The 25,095-nt window shown below is 48.4% G+C and overlaps 1 protein-coding gene across 1 annotated transcript in view; it reads right to left on the minus strand.

Annotated features, from left to right (window-relative positions):
• The window catches only part of LOC119976718, an 88,713-nt gene that overhangs the window by 59,328 nt on the left and 4,290 nt on the right, over window positions 1-25,095 (minus strand). Inside the window, exons 2-5 of the mRNA XM_038817445.1 lie at window positions 14,585-14,698; window positions 14,388-14,489; window positions 10,574-10,702; window positions 8,392-8,472 (exon numbers count right to left, since the gene is read on the minus strand). Of these exons, the coding sequence (XP_038673373.1) occupies window positions 8,392-8,472; window positions 10,574-10,702; window positions 14,388-14,489; window positions 14,585-14,698 (426 nt within the window). The remainder of the gene's footprint in view (window positions 1-8,391; window positions 8,473-10,573; window positions 10,703-14,387; window positions 14,490-14,584; window positions 14,699-25,095) is intronic.

A 25,095-nucleotide genomic window follows, 5' to 3' on the forward strand; every position in this document is an offset into this window, starting at 1 on the left:
CAATATTAAATATAGTCACACAGGGACAGTGTCACACTGTTATAGATTATAGACATACCAATATTAAATATAGTCACACACAGGGACAGTGTCACACTGTTATAGATTATAGACACACCAATATTAAATATAGTCACACACAGGGACAGTGTGACACTGTTATAGATTATAGACACACTAATATTAAATATAGTCACACACAGGGACAGTGTCACACTGTTATAGATTATAGACACCAATATTAAATATAGTCACACAGGGACAGTGTGACACTGTTATAGATTATAGACACACCAATATTAAATATAGTCACACACAGGGACAGTGTCACACTGTTATAGATTATAGACACACCAATATTAAATATAGTCACACACAGGGACAGTGTCACACTGTTATAGATTATAGACACACCAATATTAAATATAGTCACACACAGGGACAGTGTCACACTGTTATAGATTATAGACACCAATATTAAATATAGTCACACACAGGGACAGTGTCACACTGTTATAGATTATAGACACACTAATATTAAATATAGTCACACACAGGGACAGTGTCACACTGTTATAGATTATAGACACCAATATTAAATATAGTCACACACAGGGACAGTGTCACACTGTTATAGATTATAGACACACCAATATTAAATATAGTCACACACAGGGACAGTGTGACACTGTTATAGATTATAGACACACTAATATTAAATATAGTCACACACAGGGACAGTGTCACACTGTTATAGATTATAGACACCAATATTAAATATAGTCACACACAGGGACAGTGTCACACTGTTATAGATTATAGACACCAATATTAAATATAGTCACACAGGGACAGTGTCACACTGTTATAGATTATAGTCACCAATATTAAATATAGTCACACACAGGGACAGTGTGACACTGTTATAGATTATAGTCACACCAATATTAAATATAGTCACACACAGGGACAGTGTCACACTGTTATAGATTATAGACACCAATATTAAATATAGTCACACACAGGGACAGTGTCACACTGTTATAGATTATAGACACACCAATATTAAATATAGTCACACAGGGACAGTGTCACACTGTTATAGATTATAGACACACCAATATTAAATATAGTCACACAGGGACAGTGTCACACTGTTATAGATTATAGACACACCAATATTAAATATAGTCACACACAGGGACAGTGTCACACTGTTATAGATTATAGACACACTAATATTAAATATAGTCACACACAGGGACAGTGTCACACTGTTATAGATTATAGACATACCAATATTAAATATAGTCACACACAGGGACAGTGTCACACTGTTATAGATTATAGACACCAATATTAAATATAGTCACACACAGGGACAGTGTCACACTGTTATAGATTATAGACACACTAATATTAAATATAGTCACACACAGGGACAGTGTCACACTGTTATAGATTATAGACACACTAATATTAAATATAGTCACACACAGGGACAGTGTCACACTGTTATAGATTATAGACACCAATATTAAATATAGTCACACACAGGGACAGTGTCACACTGTTATAGATTATAGACACCAATATTAAATATAGTCACACACAGGGACAGTGTCACACTGTTATAGATTATAGACACACCAATATTAAATATAGTCACACACAGGGACAGTGTCACACTGTTATAGATTATAGACACACCAATATTAAATATAGTCACACACAGGGACAGTGTCACACTGTTATAGATTATAGACACCAATATTAAATATAGTCACACAGGGACAGTGTCACACTGTTATAGATTATAGACACCAATATTAAATATAGTCACACAGGGACAGTGTCACACTGTTATAGATTATAGACACCAATATTAAATATAGTCACACACAGGGACAGTGTCACACTGTTATAGATTATAGACACCAATATTAAATATAGTCACACACAGGGACAGTGTCACACTGTTATAGATTATAGACACACCAATATTAAATATAGTCACACAGGGACAGTGTCACACTGTTATAGATTATAGACACCAATATTAAATATAGTCACACACAGGGACAGTGTCACACTGTTATAGATTATAGACACACTAATATTAAATATAGTCACACACAGGGACAGTGTGACACTGTTATAGATTATAGTCACACCAATATTAAATATAGTCACACAGGGACAGTGTCACACTGTTATAGATTATAGACACACCAATATTAAATATAGTCACACAGGGACAGTGTCACACTGTTATAGATTATAGACACCAATATTAAATATAGTCACACACAGGGACAGTGTCACACTGTTATAGATTATAGACACCAATATTAAATATAGTCACACACAGGGACAGTGTCACACTGTTATAGATTATAGACACACTAATATTAAATATAGTCACACACAGGGACAGTGTCACACTGTTATAGATTATAGACACACCAATATTAAATATAGTCACACACAGGGACAGTGTCACACTGTTATAGATTATAGTCACCAATATTAAATATAGTCACACACAGGGACAGTGTCACACTGTTATAGATTATAGACACACCAATATTAAATATAGTCACACACAGGGACAGTGTCACACTGTTATAGATTATAGACACCAATATTAAATATAGTCACACACAGGGACAGTGTCACACTGTTATAGATTATAGACACACCAATATTAAATATAGTCACACACAGGGACAGTGTGACACTGTTATAGATTATAGACACCAATATTAAATATAGTCACACACAGGGACAGTGTCACACTGTTATAGATTATAGTCACCAATATTAAATATAGTCACACACAGGGACAGTGTCACACTGTTATAGATTATAGACACACCAATATTAAATATAGTCACACACAGGGACAGTGTCACACTGTTATAGATTATAGACACCAATATTAAATATAGTCACACACAGGGACAGTGTCACACTGTTATAGATTATAGACACACCAATATTAAATATAGTCACACAGGGACAGTGTCACACTGTTATAGATTATAGACACCAATATTAAATATAGTCACACACAGGGACAGTGTCACACTGTTATAGATTATAGACACACTAATATTAAATATAGTCACACACAGGGACAGTGTCACACTGTTATAGATTATAGACACCAATATTAAATATAGTCACACACAGGGACAGTGTCACACTGTTATAGATTATAGACACCAATATTAAATATAGTCACACACAGGGACAGTGTCACACTGTTATAGATTATAGACACACCAATATTAAATATAGTCACACAGGGACAGTGTCACACTGTTATAGATTATAGACACACTAATATTAAATATAGTCACACACAGGGACAGTGTCACACTGTTATAGATTATAGACATACCAATATTAAATATAGTCACACACAGGGACAGTGTCACACTGTTATAGATTATAGACATACCAATATTAAATATAGTCACACACAGGGACAGTGTCACACTGTTATAGATTATAGACACCAATATTAAATATAGTCACACAGGGACAGTGTGACACTGTTATAGATTATAGACACACTAATATTAAATATAGTCACACACAGGGACAGTGTCACACTGTTATAGATTATAGACATACCAATATTAAATATAGTCACACACAGGGACAGTGTCACACTGTTATAGATTATAGACACCAATATTAAATATAGTCACACAGGGACAGTGTCACACTGTTATAGATTATAGACACCAATATTAAATATAGTCACACACAGGGACAGTGTCACACTGTTATAGATTATAGACACACCAATATTAAATATAGTCACACAGGGACAGTGTCACACTGTTATAGATTATAGACACACCAATATTAAATATAGTCACACAGGGACAGTGTGACACTGTTATAGATTATAGTCACACCAATATTAAATATAGTCACACAGGGACAGTGTCACACTGTTATAGATTATAGACACACCAATATTAAATATAGTCACACAGGGACAGTGTCACACTGTTATAGATTATAGTCACCAATATTAAATATAGTCACACACAGGGACAGTGTCACACTGTTATAGATTATAGACACACCAATATTAAATATAGTCACACACAGGGACAGTGTCACACTGTTATAGATTATAGACACCAATATTAAATATAGTCACACACAGGGACAGTGTCACACTGTTATAGATTATAGACACACCAATATTAAATATAGTCACACAGGGACAGTGTCACACTGTTATAGATTATAGACACCAATATTAAATATAGTCACACACAGGGACAGTGTCACACTGTTATAGATTATAGACACCAATATTAAATATAGTCACACAGGGACAGTGTCACACTGTTATAGATTATAGACACCAATATTAAATATAGTCACACACAGGGACAGTGTCACACTGTTATAGATTATAGACACACCAATATTAAATATAGTCACACACGGGGACAGTGTCACACTGTTATAGATTATAGTACACCAATATTAAATATAGTCACACACAGGGACAGTGTCACACTGTTATAGATTATAGACACACCAATATTAAATATAGTCACACACAGGGACAGTGTCACACTGTTATAGATTATAGACACCAATATTAAATATAGTCACACAGGGACAGTGTCACACTGTTTTAGATTATAGACACACCAATATTAAATATAGTCACACACAGGGACAGTGTCACACTGTTATAGATTATAGACACACCAATATTAAATATAGTCACACACAGGGACAGTGTGATACTGTTATAGATTATAGACACACCAATATTAAATATAGTCACACACAGGGACAGTGTCACACTGTTATAGATTATAGACACACTAATATTAAATATAGTCACACAGGGACAGTGTCACACTGTTATAGATTATAGACACCAATATTAAATATAGTCACACAGGGACAGTGTCACACTGTTATAGATTATAGTCACCAATATTAAATATAGTCACACAGGGACAGTGTCACACTGTTATAGATTATAGACACCAATATTAAATATAGTCACACACAGGGACAGTGTCACACTGTTATAGATTATAGACACACCAATATTAAATATAGTCACACAGGGACAGTGTCACACTGTTATAGATTATAGACACCAATATTAAATATAGTCACACACAGGGACAGTGTGACACTGTTATAGATTATAGACACCAATATTAAATATAGTCACACAGGGACAGTGTCACACTGTTATAGATTATAGACACACCAATATTAAATATAGTCACACAGGGACAGTGTCACACTGTTATAGATTATAGTCACCAATATTAAATATAGTCACACACAGGGACAGTGTCACACTGTTATAGATTATAGACACCAATATTAAATATAGTCACACACAGGGACAGTGTCACACTGTTATAGATTATAGACACACTAATATTAAATATAGTCACACACAGGGACAGTGTCACACTGTTATAGATTATAGACACACCAATATTAAATATAGTCACACAGGGACAGTGTCACACTGTTATAGATTATAGACACCAATATTAAATATAGTCACACAGGGACAGTGTCACACTGTTATAGATTATAGACACACCAATATTAAATATAGTCACACACAGGGACAGTGTCACACTGTTATAGATTATAGACACACCAATATTAAATATAGTCACACACAGGGACAGTGTCACACTGTTATAGATTATAGACACACTAATATTAAATATAGTCACACACAGGGACAGTGTCACACTGTTATAGATTATAGACACACCAATATTAAATATAGTCACACACAGGGACAGTGTCACACTGTTATAGATTATAGACACCAATATTAAATATAGTCACACACAGGGACAGTGTCACACTGTTATAGATTATAGACACACCAATATTAAATATAGTCACACACAGGGACAGTGTCACACTGTTATAGATTATAGACACCAATATTAAATATAGTCACACACAGGGACAGTGTCACACTGTTATAGATTATAGACACACCAATATTAAATATAGTCACACAGGGACAGTGTCACACTGTTATAGATTATAGACACCAATATTAAATATAGTCACACACAGGGACAGTGTCACACTGTTATAGATTATAGACACCAATATTAAATATAGTCACACACAGGGACAGTGTCACACTGTTATAGATTATAGACATACCAATATTAAATATAGTCACACACAGGGACAGTGTCACACTGTTATAGATTATAGACACACCAATATTAAATATAGTCACACACGGGGACAGTGTCACACTGTTATAGATTATAGTCACCAATATTAAATATAGTCACACACAGGGACAGTGTCACACTGTTATAGATTATAGACACACCAATATTAAATATAGTCACACACAGGGACAGTGTCACACTGTTATAGATTATAGACACACCAATATTAAATATAGTCACACACGGGGACAGTGTCACACTGTTATAGATTATAGTCACCAATATTAAATATAGTCACACAGGGACAGTGTCACACTGTTATAGATTATAGACACCAATATTAAATATAGTCACACACAGGGACAGTGTCACACTGTTATAGATTATAGACACACCAATATTAAATATAGTCACACACAGGGACAGTGTCACACTGTTATAGATTATAGACACACCAATATTAAATATAGTCACACAGGGACAGTGTCACACTGTTATAGATTATAGACACCAATATTAAATATAGTCACACAGGGACAGTGTCACACTGTTATAGATTATAGTCACCAATATTAAATATAGTCACACAGGGACAGTGTCACACTGTTATAGATTATAGACACCAATATTAAATATAGTCACACAGGGACAGTGTCACACTGTTATAGATTATAGACACCAATATTAAATATAGTCACACACAGGGACAGTGTCACACTGTTATAGATTATAGACACCAATATTAAATATAGTCACACAGGGACAGTGTCACACTGTTATAGATTATAGACACCAATATTAAATATAGTCACACACAGGGACAGTGTCACACTGTTATAGATTATAGACACCAATATTAAATATAGTCACACACAGGGACAGTGTCACACTGTTATAGATTATAGACACCAATATTAAATATAGTCACACAGGGACAGTGTCACACTGTTATAGATTATAGACACCAATATTAAATATAGTCACACACAGGGACAGTGTGACACTGTTATAGATTATAGTCACCAATATTAAATATAGTCACACACAGGGACAGTGTCACACTGTTATAGATTATAGACACACCAATATTAAATATAGTCACACAGGGACAGTGTCACACTGTTATAGATTATAGACACCAATATTAAATATAGTCACACACAGGGACAGTGTGACACTGTTATAGATTATAGACACCAATATTAAATATAGTCACACACAGGGACAGTGTCACACTGTTATAGATTATAGACACACCAATATTAAATATAGTCACACACAGGGACAGTGTCACACTGTTATAGATTATAGACACACCAATATTAAATATAGTCACACACAGGGACAGTGTGACACTGTTATAGATTATAGACACACCAATATTAAATATAGTCACACACAGGGACAGTGTCACACTGTTATAGATTATAGACACACCAATATTAAATATAGTCACACACAGGGACAGTGTCACACTGTTATAGATTATAGACACACAATATTAAATATAGTCACACAGGGACAGTGTCACACTGTTATAGATTATAGACACACCAATATTAAATATAGTCACACACAGGGACAGTGTCACACTGTTATAGATTATAGACACCAATATTAAATATAGTCACACAGGGACAGTGTCACACTGTTATAGATTATAGACACACCAATATTAAATATAGTCACACAGGGACAGTGTCACACTGTTATAGATTATAGACACACCAATATTAAATATAGTCACACAGGGACAGTGTCACACTGTTATAGATTATAGACACACCAATATTAAATAGTCACACACAGGGACAGTGTCACACTGTTATAGATTATAGACACCAATATTAAATATAGTCACACAGGGACAGTGTCACACTGTTATAGATTATAGACACACCAATATTAAATATAGTCACACAGGGACAGTGTCACACTGTTATAGATTATAGACACACCAATATTAAATATAGTCACACAGGGACAGTGTCACACTGTTATAGATTATAGACACCAATATTGGTGATTATAGGCACCAATAAGATTCAGTTACTACAGGAGTTCATGTGGGGAGCCGACAGAAATCCCTCTGTCGCAAAGGGAAATGATAAAGAGACACCCTGATTTTGGCAGTTTATCAAGCCAATGATATTTGACAATTACTCACGATTGGTTACGGATCCGTGAATTAGAATGGATGAAATGGCCAAACAGAGAATTTCACACGTCAATATGATGGACTGATGAACTGTCAGGAGAGAAACAATTGTAAATCAGCCTTCTAGATTCTGACCAGACCAATTAATACCCCTCACCATTTATCACATACAGCGGGTAAAATGTTCCACAGACTGAAGAAACTTTCTTTTAGAAGCTCTGGTCACATTCTTTGCGAATGCAGCTGGTGTGAGTGTGTCCCCAACAGACAGGAATATATCAATGTGAGTGGGTAACACTGACACAGGGAGATCAGGGGGAGTGGGTAACACTGACACAGGGAGATCAGGGGGAGTGGGTAACAATGACACAGGGAGATCAGGGGGAGTGGGTGACGGTGACACAGGGAGATCAGGGGGAGTGGGTAACACTGACACAGGGAGATCAGGGGAGTGGGTAACACTGACACAGGGAGATCAGGGGGAGTGGGTAACGGTGACACAGGATCAGGGGGAGTGGGTAACACTGACCAGGGAGATCAGGGGGAGTGGGTACACTGACACAGGGAGATCAGGGGGAGTGGGTAACACTGACACAGGGGAGATCGGGGGGAGTGGGTAACACTGACACAGGGAGATCAGGGGGGAGTGGGTAACACTGACACAGGGAGATCAGGGGGAGTGGGTAACGGTGACACAGGGAGATCAGGGGAGTGGGTAACACTGACACAGGGAGATCAGGGGGAGTGGGTAACACTGACACAGGGAGATCAGGGGGAGTGGGTAACGGCTGACACAGGGAGATCAGGGGGAGTGGGTAACAGCTGACACAGGGAGATCAGGGGGAGTGGGTAACAGTGACACAGGGAGATCAGGGGAGTGGGTAACACTGATCAGGGGGAGTGGGTAACACTGACACAGGGAGATCAGGGGGAGTGGGTAACACTGACACAGGGAGATCAGGGGGAGTGGGTAACACTGACACAGGGAGATCAGGGGGAGTGGGTAACACTGACACAGGGAGATCAGGGGGAGTGGGTAACACTGACACAGGGAGATCAGGGGGAGTGGGTAACACTGACACAGGGAGATCAGGGGGAGTGGGTAACACTGACACAGGGAGATCAGGGGGAGTGGGTACACTGACACAGGGAGATCAGGGGGAGTGGGTAACACTGACACAGGGAGATCAGGGGGAGTGGGTAACACTGACACAGGGAGATCAGGGGGAGTGGGTAACGGTGACACAGGGAGATCAGGGGGAGTGGGTGACGGTGACACAGGGAGATCAGGGGGAGTGGGTAACACTGACACAGGGAGATCAGGGGGAGTGGGTAACACTGACACAGGGAGATCAGGGGGAGTGGGTAACACTGACACAGGGAGATCAGGGGGAGTGGGTAACGGTGACACAGGGAGATCAGGGGGAGTGGGTAACACTGACACAGGGAGATCAGGGGGAGTGGGTAACACTGACACAGGGAGATCAGGGGGAGTGGGTACACTGACACAGGGAGATCAGGGGGAGTGGGTAACACTGACACAGGGAGATCAGGGGGAGTGGGTAACACTGACACAGGGAGATCAGGGGGATTGGTTAACACTGACACAGAGAGATCAGGGGGAGTGGGTAACGGTGACACAGGGAGATCAGGGGGAGTGGGTAACACTGACACAGGGAGATCAGGGGGGCAAGGTTGCAACTCTGCCATGATCCCAATGACCTTTTTCCGGACAGGAACACTAAATGGTCTGGCACGTTCCACCACATTCTGACCAGTATCATCCCCCAATGCTGCTGGTGAGCAGCCCCCCTCAGACTAACAGAGCCTGTTGTAGCTTCTACCCTCTGTGTGGAGATGCCTCCTCACTCCGTAATTACCACTGTCACTCACCCTCATCTTAATGCCACGTCAGGATCCCTCAGTGACCCTCCACCCTCACTCAACATTTACTTTCTGACACTCATCCGAAAGGCAGCAAATTGAAGGTGGTCCGTCAGTCACCTCCAGTTTAACAACGACAGAAGAGGCAGGGATATCAGCGACCTCCGCTCTGCCTGTTTGTAACCCCATCCATCTTGTCAGGTTAGACAATCCCCTCTAATCCAGGAGGAGCAGAGCCAACTCTAACAGTTTGGAGACAGAGAATAGACACATGTGCCCAGGCAGAAATATTACTCTTTAAACTTACTCTTCCTTGATAAAAATGATTGGAACTCGTCAGTATTCAGATCGAGAAAGAGGATGGAAATGTAGATGATCACTACTAAACTCAGGAAACATCCAAAGCCTGCGGTGATTTGGCACCATAGGGCGAAGCCTGTGAAAGGGAGGGAAGAGAAATGTTAGTGAAATAAGGGTTTGGTCACACTGTCCCTCACCCTCAATCCTCCAAACACCGATTCGCTTCAAGAAGATTGAACAATGAAGTGTAGGAGAAAGTCTTCCCCAGTCAAACACACATCTTATAATAAACCAATTGCAGTGTTAAAGGAACGCGTCGATCAGAGAGTGCTCAGAGAGGAGGGAGGGACTGAGGGAGGGGGGGACTGAGGGAGGGAGGGAGGGACTGAGGGAGGAGGGAGGGACTGAGGGAGGATGGGACTGAGGGAGGGAGGGACTGAGGGAGGGAGGGACTGAGGGAGGGAGGGACTGAGGGAGGGAGGGACTGAGGGAGGGGCTGAGGGAGGGAGGGGCTGAGGGAGGGAGGGACTGAGGGAGGAAGGGACTGAGGGAGGGAGGGACTGAGGGAGGGAGGGAGGGACTGAGGGAGGGAGGAAGGGACTGAGGGAGGGAGGGACTGAGGGAGGGAGGGACTGAGGGAGGAGGGACGGAGGGACTGAGGGAGGGAGGGGCTGAGGGAGGGAGGGACTGAGGGAGGGAGGGGCTGAGGGAGGGAGGGGCTGAGGGAGGGAGGGACTGAGGGAGGGAGGGACTGAGGGAGGGGAGGGGCTGAGGGTGGGAGGGACTGAGGGAGGGAGGGAGGGACTGAGGGAGGGAGGGAGGGACTGAGGGAGGGAGGGACTGAGGGAGGGGCTGAGGGAGGGAGGGGCTGAGGGAGGGAGGGACTGAGGGAGAGAGGGACTGAGGGAGAGAGGGACTGAGGGAGGGAGGGACTGAGGGAGGGAGGGACTGAGGGAGGGAGTGAGGGAGGGAGGGAGTGAGGGAGGGAGGGACTGAGGGAGGGAGTGACTGAGGGAGGGAGGGAGGGAGGGACTGAGGAGAAAGTGACAGAGGGAGGAAGGGACTGAGGGAGGGAGGGACTGAGGGAGGGAGGGACTGAGGGAGGAAGGGACTGAGGGTGGAAGGGACTGAGGGAGGGAGGGCTGAGGGAGGAACGGGACTGAGGGAGGGAGGGACTGAGGGAGGGAGGGACTGAGGGAGGGAGGGACTGAGGGAGGAGGGACTGAGGGAGGGAGGGACTGAGGGAGGGAGGGACTGAGGGAGGGAGGGACTGAGGGAGGGAGGGACTGAGGGAGGAGGGACTGAGGGAGGGAGGGACTGGGGAGGGAGGGACTGAGGGAGGGAGGGACTGAGGGAGGGAGGGAGGGAGGAGGGAGAGGGAGGGAGGGACTGAGGGAGGAGGAGGGGGCTGAGGGAGGGAGGGACTGAGGGAGGGAGGGACTGAGGAGCAAGGGGTGGGAGAAGGGATGAGGGAGGGAGGGGGGGGGACTGAGCTGAGGGAGGGAGGGACTGAGGGAGGGAGGACTGTGAGGGAGGGAGGGACTGAGGGAGGGAACTGAGGAGGGAGGGACTGAGGGAGGGAGGGACTGAGGGAGGGAGGACTGAGGGAGGAGGGACTGAGGAGGGAGGGACTGAGGAGGAGGGACTGAGGAGGGAGGGACTGAGGGAGGGAGGGACTGAGGGAGGGAGGGACTGAGGGAGGAAGGGTCTGAGGGAGGAAGGGACTGAGGGAGGGAGGGACTGAGGGAGGGAGGGACTGAGGGGGGAAGGGACTGAAGGAGGAAGGGACTGAGGGAGGAAGGGACTGAGGGAGGAAGGGACTGAGGGAGGGAGGGACTGAGGGAGGGAGGGACTGAGGGAGGAAGGGACTGAGGGAGGAACGGGGTGGGAAGAAGGGGCTGTGGAGGGAGGGACTGAGGGAGGAAGGGACTGAGGGAGGAAGGGACTGAGGGAGGGAGGGACTGAGGGAGGGAGGGACTGAGGGAGGAACGGGGCTGAGGGAGGAAGGGACTGAGGGAGGGAGGGACTGAGGGAGGAACGGGGCTGAGGGAGGAAGGGACTGAGGGAGGGAGGGACTGAGGGAGGGAGGGACTGAGGGAGGAATGGGGCTGAGGGAGGAAGGGACTGAGGGAGGGAGGGACTGAGGGAGGAAGGGACTGAGGGAGGGAGGGACTGAGGGAGGGAGGGACTGAGGGAGGAAGGGGCTGAGGGAGGAAGGGACTGAGGGAGGAACGGGGCTGAGGGAGGAAGGGACTGAGGGAGGGAGGGACTGAGGGAGGAACGGGGTGGGAAGAAGGGGTGAGAGAGTTTGATGGGAGGAGGAGGATGTGACGGAAGAAGGGATGCGAGGAGGTGGTGAGTGAGAGGAGTGGGAGGAGGGGTTGATGAGGGAGTGGGTGACGCGTGTGAATGGAGGTTGAGGGAGATGAGTGGAAGGAGGGAGTGAGGCAGATTATTGGGAGGAGGGGATGAGAGAGGAGGGGGAGCAGGTGAAGGAAGAATGGGAGAGGAATGTTAATGACAGGAGGGGGTGAGGGAGGAGGGGCTGAGGAGGGGATGGGTGAGGGTAGAATAGGTGAGGGAGGTTAATGACAGGAGGGGGTGAGGGAGGTTAATGACAGGAGGGGGTGAGGGAGGAGGGGCTGAGGAGGGGATGGGTGAGGGTAGAATAGGTGAGGCAGGTTAATGACAGGAGGGGGTGAGGGAGGAGGGGCTGAGGAGGGGATGAGTGAGGGTAGAATAGGTGAGGCAGGTTAATGACAGGAGGGGGTGAGGGAGGAGGGGCTGAGGAGGGGATGGGTGAGGGTAGAGTAGGTGAGGCAGGTTAATGACAGGAGGGGGTGAGGGAGGAGGGGCTGAGGAGGGGATGGGTGAGGGTAGAGTAGGTGAGGGAGGTTAATGACAGGAGGGAGTGAGGGAGGAGGGGCTGAGGGAGTTGAGTGGCGAAGGGGTGAGGAGATGAGGGTTGAGGGGGTGAGTGAGCCAAGTGGGAGGGGGAGGGGGGAGAGGAGAGAGGGGAGTGGGAATAGAAATGAAGCGACCTGAGGAAAATGTTTTTCACACAGTGAGTTGGTTGGTGCTGACTGACTGGGTGATGTGGTGGAGGAAGATTGAATTGAGACTTCTGAAAGAGAATTGGATCATTATCTGAAGGGAAAATATTTCCTGGGGAACAGACTTGGGCAAACATGTGGGCTGAATGGTCTCAGTCTGTGCTGAGCAGAGATCCTTAGAATCCCTGCAGTCCAGGAGCCCATTCGGCCCATCAGGTCTGCACCGACCCTCCTACCTCAGTCCACTCCCCTGCCCTGCCCCTGTAACTCCGCACAATGATCATGGCCAATCCACCTAACCTACGCATGTTTGGACTGTGGGAGGAAACTGGAGCACCCGGAAGAAACCCACGCAGACACAGGAGAACGTGCAGACTCCGCACAGTCACCTGAGGCCGCAATCGAACCCGGGTCCCTGGCGTGTGAGGCATCAGTGCTAACCACTGCGCAACCCTATGATGAATGAGATTTATTGGCTGAAGTCACACGGGTGAGAATTGTAATATATTTGGACAGTATTTACCCAAATTTAACAGCCCTGAGGTGCGCCTGCTCCTCACGTGAAGGTCCAGCACAATGTTTATCTGTTAAAGGGGCAATATCTTTCTTCCCCTCTCTGGTATGGACCCCCACAACCTCTCCATGCAGCTTGAATGACGGCCCATCAATGTTGCCCGTCGATTGTGTTCAATTTGATGACAGGAACCACAGGCGGGTATCTGACTGTAGTGAGTGTGCGTTCAGACATCAGTAAAACAGGTCACTTACCCAACTCGAACACAGACAGAAGGCAGGCAATCAACAGGCTGATGATGGACACAAGTTGAAAGATCACAAAAACGGTGGTTAGTTCCTGCTGCCGGTCGGGATCTGTAAATCCCAAAATGGGAAAAGCAAATGTCAGCAAATGACGATTTGATCTAGGAATAGCCTGACCATTTAACCTGCTAATTATTCATAAATACCTTGGGTTTTCTTTGAGGTAACGATTATGATCACTGCTGCTATGAAGGTGGTCAAACTGCTGACTAAAGCAACGATAGACGTCAACGCAACACAGATAAGAATGAAGAGAATATCTGAAATATGAAAATAACATCAATTTATTCCAGTGCATCAGACATAGAATCCCGACAGTGTACAAGGCCTGGGCCCATCGAGTCTGCACTGACTTTCTGAAAGAGCACTTGGCCCAACCCCCCGTCCCATCCACACAACCCCACCTAACCTTTGAGCTCTAAGGGACAATTTAGCACGGCCAATCCACCTAACCTGCACATCTTTGGACTGTGGGAGGAAACCGGAGCACCCGGAGGAAACCCACGCAGACATGGGGAGAGCGTGCAGACTCCGCACAGACAGTGACCCAAGGTCGGAATTGAACTCAGGTCCCCGGCACTGTGAGGCAGTAGTGCTAACCACTGCGCTCCCCCTCACTGTCCGATGTCTTTCTTCAGTCGACTGCTCTCTTCTTCATTATCAATTCCGCGGACAATTTCAAACCATCTGCAAACTTCCTCATCAAATCTTCCAAATTCAAGTCAAAATTACTGATATACCACAAGCTGCAAGGAACCAACACTGTGCCCTGCAGAAGCCAGCTTGCAGCTACACGAACACCCATTGCCCATTACCCACTGCTTCCATTCCCTGAGACAATGTCCGACCCAACTTGGACAATGCCTGAGGCCTGCCTCCTGATGCTCCGCCCCCGACCCGCCCGCGTTCCCGACGGCGTGGCTCTCTCATGGTCTCACCCGTCAGGAACTCGGCGTGGTGGCTGCGGACTCAGTCCAGCGCTTCCACAGTCGGGGGAGGGCCAATCCCCAGGGTAGCGGGGGGTAAGGGGGCTGGGGGCACTGTGGGGTGGTGGTCCGGGGCACACAAGCCGGCCGAAGGGGGGATGGACTATTTTGTGGGTGGGGTCAGTGAGCGGCCTCCGCCATGAAGCCATGGCGGCCGCCACCGCCCGCATGAGCGGCCACGGACCCGGCAGTTCTCCGGGGCGTATCGGCAGCTTAGAGCTACACTGCCATCCTGCTAGCCCCCAGCAAAACGGTGGCCATTTTATAGTGTTCAGTTCTGGTCGCCACACTACCAGAAGGATGTGGAGGATTTAGAGAGGGTGCAGAAGGAATTTACCAGGATGTTGCCTGGTATGGAGGGCATTAGCTATGAGGAGCGGTTAAATAAACTCGGTTTGTTCTCACTGGAACGACGGAGGTTGAGGGGCGACCTGATAGAGGTCTACAAAATTATGAGGGGCATAGACAGAGTGGATACTCAGGGGCTTTTCCCCAGGGTAGAGGGGTCAATTACTAGGGGGCATAGGTTTAAGGTGCGAGGGGCAAGGTTCAGAGGAGATGTACGAGGCAAGTTTTTTTTTAAACAAGCAATTTTATTGAGGTAGTTTTTGGCTTTGTAAACAGTTACAGACATCAACCGAAAGAAAGCAAAAAAGTGCAAACATCCACGAACATTCAATACTTCAATCGTACCATACTGCACAAGCCCGCTCCTCTCCCACCGGTACTACCCGCCATTTTATCCCTCCTACTCTACTCTACCCCCCCCCCCCGCCCTCCCACCGCCCTCCCCCCCCACCCCCGGGCTGACGCTCACTCTCCCGCAAAGAAGTCAATAAATGGTTGCCACCTCCGGTCGAACCCCTGCACAGATCCCCTCAAGGCGAACTTAATTTTTTCCATACCCAGGAAACTCGACATGTCCGCAAGCCACAACTCAGTCTTCGTGGGCTTTGAGTCCCTCCACGCCAATAGTATTCGTCGCCGGGCTATCAGGGAAGCAAAGGCCAAAACATCGGCTCTTTCTCACCCTGGACTCCCGGGTCTTCCAAAACCCCAAAAATTGCCACCCCTGGACCCATCGCCACCCTTGTTTTTAGCACCCGGGACATGACACCCACAAATCCCTCCCAGTACCCCCTAAACATCGGACATGTCCAAAACATGTGTACGTGGTTCGCTGGTCCTCCTGCGCACCTAGCGCATTTGTCCTCTACCCCAAAGAATTTGCTCATCTGAGCCACCGTCATATGGGCCCGGTGAACGACCTTAAATTGAATCAGCCCGAGTCTGGCACATGTTGCAGTCGAATTCACCCTACTCAGGGCCTCTGCCCACAGCCCGTCCTCCATTTCCCCGCCTAGCTCCTCCTCCCATTTAAGTTTCAGTTCCTCTGTCTGGGACCCTTCCTCCCTCATGAGCACCTTATATATACCCGAGACTCTACCCTCCCCTTCGTCCCTCCCAGAGACTATTCTGTCTTGGATCCCCATTGGCGGGAGGCGTGGGAAAGATGGGACCTGTCTACGAACAAAGTCCCGCAACTGTAGGTACCTGAAATCATTTCCCCTTACCAGCCCAAATTTCTCCTCCAAGCTCCTCAAACTCGCAAAGCTCCCTTCCAGGAACATATCACCCACCCTTCCCGCCCCTGCTCGCCGCCATACTCGGAACCCCCCATCCATACTGCCGGGGGCAAACCGATGGTTGTCCCAGATTGGCGCCCAAACCGCGCCCCCGTCTCCCCTACATGCCTCCTCCACTGGCCCCATATCCGCAGGGTCGCCACCACTACCGGGCTGGTGGAGTACCTGGCCGGCGGCAGCGGTATAGGAGCCGTGACCAGGGCTGCCAAGCTGGAGCCCCTGCACGAAGCCGCCTCCACCCGCTCCCAAATAGACCCCGTACCCACCATCCACTTCCTTATCATAGCGATGTTGGCCGCCCAGTAATAATTAATCAGACTCGGCAAAGCCAGCCCTCCCTCGCTGCGGTTCCTCTCCAGCATCGCCTTCTTCACCCGCGGGGATTTTCCCGGCCCAAACAAAGCTCATGATCAGCCCGTTAACTCTTTTGAAGAAGGACTGTGGGACAAAGATCGGGAGGCACTGAAAAACAAACAGGAATCTAGGGAGGATTGTCATCTTTACAGTCTGCACCCTCCCTGCCAGCGACAGCGGGAGTGCATCCCATCTCCGAAACTCTCCCTTCATTTGCTCCACCACCCTGGCCAAATTTAACTTATGCAGCCTGCCCCAGTCTCGTGCCACCTGGATTCCCAAATACCGGAAATTTTCCTCAACCAGCCGAAACGGTAGCCCTCTCAATCTGTTCTCCTGGCCCCTTGCCTGGACCACAAACATTTCACTCTTGACCGCATTTAATTTGTATCCTGAGAACTGGCCGAACTCCCTCAGCATTCCCAGTATAGTTCCCATCCCGGCCACTGGGTCCGACACGTACAGGAGCAGGTCGTCTGCGTAAAGAGAAACCCTGTGTTCAACCCCGCCCCTCACCATCCCCTTCCAACCCTCTGCGGCTCTCAGCGCAATCGCCAGCGGCTCTATGGCCAGCGCAAACAGCAGCGGGGAGAGCGGGCAGCCCTGCCTGGTCCCTCGGTACAACCTAAAGTACTCCGACACTTCTCTGTTGGTCCTGACGCTGGCCCTCAGGGCCTGATATAATAATTTGATCCAATTCACCAGTCCCTCCCCCAACCCAAACCGTCCGAGCACCTCCCATAGATAGTCCCACTCCACCCGGTCAAAGGCCTTCTCGGCGTCCATTGCCACCACTACCTCCACCTCTCTACCCGCCGGGGGCATCATTATCACGTTGAGCAATCTCCTCAGATTGGCCGCCAGCTGCCGACCTTTCACGAACCCCGTTTGATCCTCCCCAATCACCTCCGGTACACAGTCCTCCATTCTCCCCGCCAGTACCTTTGCCAGGAGCTTGGCGTCTACATTAATCAGGGAGATTGGCCTGTAGGACCCGCACACCTCCGGGTCTTTACCCCGCTTCAATATCAGAGATATGGTGGCTTGTGACATTGTCGGCGGCAGGGTCCCTCTGTCCCTTGCCTCATTGAAAACCCTCGCCAAGACCGGGCCCACCAGCTCAGAGAACTTCCTATAAAACTCTACTGGGTATCCATCCGGCCCCGGGGCCTTCCCCGGCTGCATGGCCTTAAGGCCCCCCAATACCTCCTCTACTCTAATCGGGGCCCCCAGCTCTTCCACTCGCCCCCCCCCCCAACTGTTGGGAATGTTAACCCATCCAGAAACCTTTTCATCCCCTCCGGTTCTTCCGGCGGCTCCGAAGTATACAGCTTACGATAGAAGTCCCGGAATACCGTATTCAATTCTGCCGGGTTCTCCACTTTGCGCCCCCCCGGTCTCTTACTCTACCTATTTCCCTGGCCGCCTCCCTCCTCCTGAGTTGCTGCGCTAACAGTCTGCTAGCCTTTTCCCCATGCTCGTACACCACTCCCCTCGCCTTCCTAAGCTGTTCCACGGCCCTGCTCGTGGATAGTGCCCCCAGTTCCGCCTGTAGTCTCTGCCTCTCTCTGAGTAAAACCTCCCCCGGGGACTCCGCGTGCTCTTCATCTATCCGACCCATTTCCCTGACCAATCTATCCATCTCTGCCCCGTCTGCCTTGGCTCTGTGGGCCCCAATTGAAATCAGCTCCCCCCCGCACTACTGCCTTTAGCGCCTCCCACAGGGTCGCCGCTGAGACCTCCCCCGTGTCATTCACCTGTAGGTAATTTTGCTTACACCTCCGAAGCCTCTCACAGATCCCCTCCTCCGACAGCAGTCCCACAATGTGGTGAATGTGATTCACACCGGATTATAACCTGTATATACATGTGTCTGTATTGTAAGTGCAGTTGCACTACCTGTCCTCCAGGCGGAGTAGCTCTGGGAATGCTCGAGTTGTATGGGGCTTCTCCCTTGGCTCTGCCCAGGACTCCTCCCCCTGGAGCTGCTGTATAAAGATCAGTGCCACATGGTCAGCCAGCCAGTTCACCGAAAGTTCAATGGCTAACAGGCTGGCTCTGTTGTGAGTATATTAAAACCGCTATTCTAATCCTACAAGCACGTGTCCGTAGAATTGTTGGTTCCAACACACGTCTAGCCTCCATTGCGGGCGTTGGTAGCTCGCTCCCCCGATCTGCAGGTCTACCCAATGCGGGGCATGGTCTGAGATAGTAATTGCCGAATATTCCGTGTTCTTTACCTCCCCTATACAATCCCTGCTTAGAACAAAGAAGTCTATCCTGGAATATACTTTATGGATGTGCGAGTAAAACGAGTAGCCCCTTCCTATCGGCTGTCTGGCTCTCCAGGGGTCCACTGCACCCATTTGCTCCATAAACCCTTTCAGCTCCCTTGCCATTGCTGAGAGTCTACCCGTTCTGGGACACGACCGATCCAGCCCCGGGTCAAGGACCATGTTAAAGTCCCCTCCCATTATTAGCTTGCGAGAATCCAAGTCCGGGATCTTCCCCAGCACTCTTTTAATGAAGTCCACGTCATCCCAGTTTGGGGCATATATATTCACCAGCACCACTCTTCTCCCCTCCAGTCTGCCCCGTACCATCAGGTATCTGCCCCCCTGTCTGCGGCTATGCCCTCCGCCTCAAATTGCACCCGCTTGTTGATCATGATTGCCACCCTCCTGGACTTAGAGTCCAAGTCCGAGTGGAAGACCTGGCTAATCCAGCCCTTCCTTAGCCTGGTCTGGTCTGACACTTTCAGATGTGTCTCCTGCAATATAATTACGTCCGCCCTCAGGGCCCGCAAGTGCGCGAACACCCGCGCCCTCTTAACCGGCCCATTCAGTCCCTTGACGTTCCAGGTGATCAGCCCCCCCCCCCCCCCCCAAAGCCGGTCAGCCATAGCCTTTCTCGGACCGGCCCCCGGCCCACGCGTCGCGCCATTCTTGGCCCGCCTCTTGGCTGCCTCCACCCTCGACCTCCTTCCCACTGTCTACTTCAAATCCCTCCCACGTCAGTTGAACAACCCCCCCCCCCCCCCCCCACCACCCCCCTAACAACATCTCCCGATACCCCCACCCTGCCATCCATCTGGCTGTATTCGCCCCCCCCACCTGACTACCTTGACTAGCCAATCTGCTAGGCCGGTGACTCAACACTCCGGCGCCCCTCCTGTCTCATTCCCCTTGTTTCCCCGTCCTCCTCCCCACTCCCCGGCGCCCCATCCCCCTCTCCAACCCGCTGGAGCAAACTCACTGGCACAGGAAGGCATAGACATCCGTAAAACAAAAACCCCCCAACCCACGTCCTTAACCCCCCTCGCTGACCGGCCACCCTTAGTTACCATACCGGCTCCAGCGCACTCAGCGAGCCCCACAAAAAGCAAAAACCCCGCACGAAAAGGAAAAAACAGAAAAAAGAGGAAGAAAACAAAAACCAAAGAAGAAAAAAAACCCAGTAACCAAAAAACAAAGGGAAGCGTGCCAAATGTCCCGCTTGGCACCTTTAACCCAGCAAGCCGTTGAACAACAGTCCAGGCCCATTCGGCGTATCTTCATACGGTAATCCTTGGGCCCTAATTCGTGCCCGTGGGACCTCTTTTCGGGACCAGCCCCTGATCCCTCGCAAAGTCCATCGCTTCTTCAGGCTCGGAGAAGTAGTGGTGTTGACCCTGGTGCGTGACCCATAAACGAGCCGGGAACAGCAGACCAAACTTCATGTGCTTCTTGAACAGCACCTCCTTAACATTCTTAAAGGCTGCTCGCCGCCGAGCCACCTCCTGGCTTAGGTCCTGGTAAATGCGGAGGACACTGTTGTTCCACGTGCTGCTCCTGGCGCTCTTTGCCCACTGCAGCACCCGCTCCTTGTCCACGAACCTGTGGAACCTAATCACCATCGGGCGGGGGGTGGGGGAGGGGGGGGGGGGGTCCCCTGGCAGCCCCTGCCTCGCCTGCACTCTGTGCGCCCCCTCCAGCTCCAGCGGTCACGGAAAGGCTTCGGCCCCCATCAGCTGCTTCAGCAGGTCTGCTACAAACGCTGCAGCATCAGCTCCCTCAGCCCCCTCCGGGAGGCCGACCATCCTCAGATTGTTCCTGCGGGCTCTATTCTCCAACTCCTCCACTCTGTCCAGTAATGTTCTCTGCCGCTCCTTCAGCCCGTCAACTTCTAACGCCGCAATCGTCTGCGCATCCACCTGCTCCTCCACTGCCTCTCCCACCTCCTTAACTTTAACATCCTGGGCGTCCAGCCTCTGGTTCAGCTGATCCACCGCTTTCTGGATTGGGTCCAAGCTGTCCCGCTTCAGCGACTCAAAACTGCCTTTCATCACCTGGAGCATGTTATCCAGCGCCTGCTGGATTGCTGAGTCCAGGGTCCGTGTGTCCGCCATCTTAGGTCCCAGGTCAGTTTCTCCTGCTCCTTGCTTCTGTCTCTTTCTCTCTCTCGTCCTCTGCTTCCTGGACTCCCGCGGTTCCATCGATTGCAGCTCGCTCTCCAGCACTTTTGCAGCCCCGTGGTCCCCGCTATCGCGGGGAATCAGCCCTAAAGCCCCGCCGGAGTGAGAGCCCGCCGAATGTGCGGCTCACTCGAACATCGTCGCCACCGGAAGTCACCTGATAGAGGTCTACAAAATTATGAGTGGCATGGACAGATTGGATAGTCAGATGCTTTTTCCCAAGCTGGAAAAGTTAATTACTAGGGGGCATAGGTTTAAGGTACCAGGAGATTTGCAAGGCAAGTTGTTTACACAGAGGGTAGTGGGGGCCTGGAACTCGCTGCCGGAGGAGGTGTTGGAAGCAGGGACAATAGTGACATTTAAGGGGCATCTTGACAAATACATGAATAGGATGGGAATAGAGGGATACAGACCCAGGAAGTGTAGAAGATTTTAGTTTAGACGGGCAGCATGGTCTGCACGGGCTTGGAAGGCTGAAGGGCCTGTTCCTGTGCTGTACTTTTCTTTGTTCTTTGCTCTTTGTTTTGCTCCAGTTTTCCACCGTTCCCACGCCTGCGTGGGGACATAGCCCCTGAATCGGAGAATCCAGCCAACTACGGGTATGAGGAGGCCACTCGGTCCCTCGAGCCTGCTCCCCATTCAATAATATCATTGGCTGATCCCATTGTAACCTCAACCCCACATTCCTGCCGACCCCCGATAACCTTTCACCTCTGATCTAAGTGGGCCGCTCTCTCAGTGACCCCTAGCAGTAGATTCTCCCACAAGAGGAAATATTCTCTCCACCTCGATCCTGTCAAAGCCCCTCAGGTTCTTACATCTGTTCCTCGGTGTTGCTAATACCTTTTTCCTCATACTGTGAAACCTTACCCATTACTGCGTGATGAATGTGGGACTAACAACACTGGACAAACTGACGCAAAGTTCCAACTCGCTAAAGGCAACAAACTCAGATACCTGCAGCTTAATCTTCCTACGGAACGAGACAAGGACATACCCGCGTCCACCACGACAGACGCTATTGGAAGAGCTACTGGACGCAGACATCCTAGGCAGAGGGAACTGTAGCGACATGTACGAACGATTGCAGGAGAGGGCCGACACCGAACTGGACACGACGAGGAGGAAATGGGAGGAAGACTTGGGATTCGAAACAGGGTGGGGACTCTGGAGCGAAGCACTGCACAGGGTCAACTCTACCTCCACATGCGCGAGGCTCAACCTAACGTGGCGAGGAAAAATGGGGGGGGGGGGAAGGGAGGATTGTGTGCAAAGGAAGATGGCTACAGACTGTAAATCGGGAAACCGAAGAAGGAACCCTTGTGACTGTAGGATAAATGAAAGCGAACGGCAATGTATATAATTTTGAAAATGCCAATAAAAAGATTTTTTTTAAATAAAATGAACGTGGGACTTCACAAAACAGTCCTGTTTTGTGATGATTCCGTGAACTTAAGGCGAAACCGCCAGTTTATCTAGTTGTCATGGGGTAAGAACCCCAAACCTATTGGAAGTAAAGGGACAGTTTGAATACTTTGACACAGAGAAGCGACAGCTATTTTTCTGCAGATGGTTCCGAGTCCCGGAGAGACCGATAACTTTTATTGTGGCAAAGGAATGCCTACATTGTCAAAGATAGAAAACTGCTGGACGAGACTTCACTTTTTGAAACTGGTACTGCAAAAAAAATCCAACAAAAATAAATAAAATTCAAACTGGTTTTTAACAGTCAACTTCACTTTGAATAATTGGGGCAAGAAGGGAAAGTTTCACATGGTAACGAGCAGCCCTCGTTACATCCCACCCGAGCAGTTTTGGGCCCCGTATCTAAGGAAGGATGTGCTGGCCTTGGAAAGGGTCCAGAGGAGGTTCACAAGAATGATCCCTGGAATGAAGAGCTTGTCGTATGAGGAACGGTTGAGGACTCTGGGTCTGTACTCGTTGGAGTTTAGAAGGATCAGGGGGGATCTTATTGAAACTTACAGGATACTGCGAGGCCTGGATAGAGTGGACGTGGAGAGGATGTTTCCACTTGTAGGAAAAACTAGAAGCAGAGGACACCATCTCAGACTAAAGGGACGATCCTTCAAAACAGAGATGAGGAGGAATTTCCTCAGCCAGAGGGTGGTGAATCTGTGGAACTCTTTGCCGCAGAAGGCTGTGGAGGCCAAATCACTGAGTGTCTTTAAGACTGAGATAGATAGGTTCCTGATTAATAAGGCGAATCGGGGATTATGGGGAGAAGGCAGGAGAATGGGGTTGAGAAACATATCAGCCATGATTTAATGGCGGAGCAGATTTGATGGGCCGAGTGGCCTAATTCTGCTCCTGTGTCTTATGGTCTTATGGAGTGTGGTAATCTCAGTCTTTCCAACTCAGCATGTGAAATATAGGATCTCTCATTTCCCACTCCGTTTTTCAGTCCTTGCCGCACATTCACATTCAGCTGTCATATTCCATCCGATGAGCCTGGACATAGTGATCGGCGCATGTCTGTGAAACTTCTCTTGGGTCATCGGCATAGAATCACCCAGTGACTCTCTCCTCTGACCCCTTTAAACAATCCCGTAGGTTCAGACAACACTGAAACAAACAGCCGCAATGAATCACTGCAGGAATTCCTCAGGATGGTGTCCTGGGCCCAACCATCTTCAGCTGCTTCATCAATGACCTCCCTTCCATTGTAAGGTCAGGAGATGGGCAGTACGCTAGCACAGTGGTTAGCACTGTGGCTTCACAGCGCCAGGGTCCCAGGTTTGATTCCCCACTGGGTCACTGCGCGGAGTCTGCACGTTCTCCCCGTATCTGCGTGGGTTTCCTCCGGGTGCTCCGGTTTCCTCCCACAGTCCAAAGACGTGCAGGTTAGGTGGATTGGCCGTGATAAATTGCCCTTAGTGTCCAAAAAGGTTCGGAGGGGTTATTGGATTACGGGGATAGGGTGGAAGTGAGGGCTCAAGTGGGTCGGTGCAGACTCAATGGGCCGAATGGCCTCCTTCTGCACTGTATGTTCTATGTTCGCTGATGACTGCACAATGTTCAGCACCATTCGTGGCTCCTCAGATGATGAAGCGGGGGTTACGGGTAGAGCTAACCTTGCGCAGCCAGACCCGCTCTGGAAGTCTCACGGGAATCCAGTAGTGGTAACCATGCTGAAGATTTGGGAGCAATTCCGACAGCTCTTCAAGTTGAGGGCAGGATCGAGGGGGATGCCGATCAGA

The sequence above is a fragment of the Scyliorhinus canicula genome, chromosome 13, assembly GCF_902713615.1.
Source record: "Scyliorhinus canicula chromosome 13, sScyCan1.1, whole genome shotgun sequence".
NCBI lineage: Eukaryota > Metazoa > Chordata > Chondrichthyes > Carcharhiniformes > Scyliorhinidae > Scyliorhinus > Scyliorhinus canicula.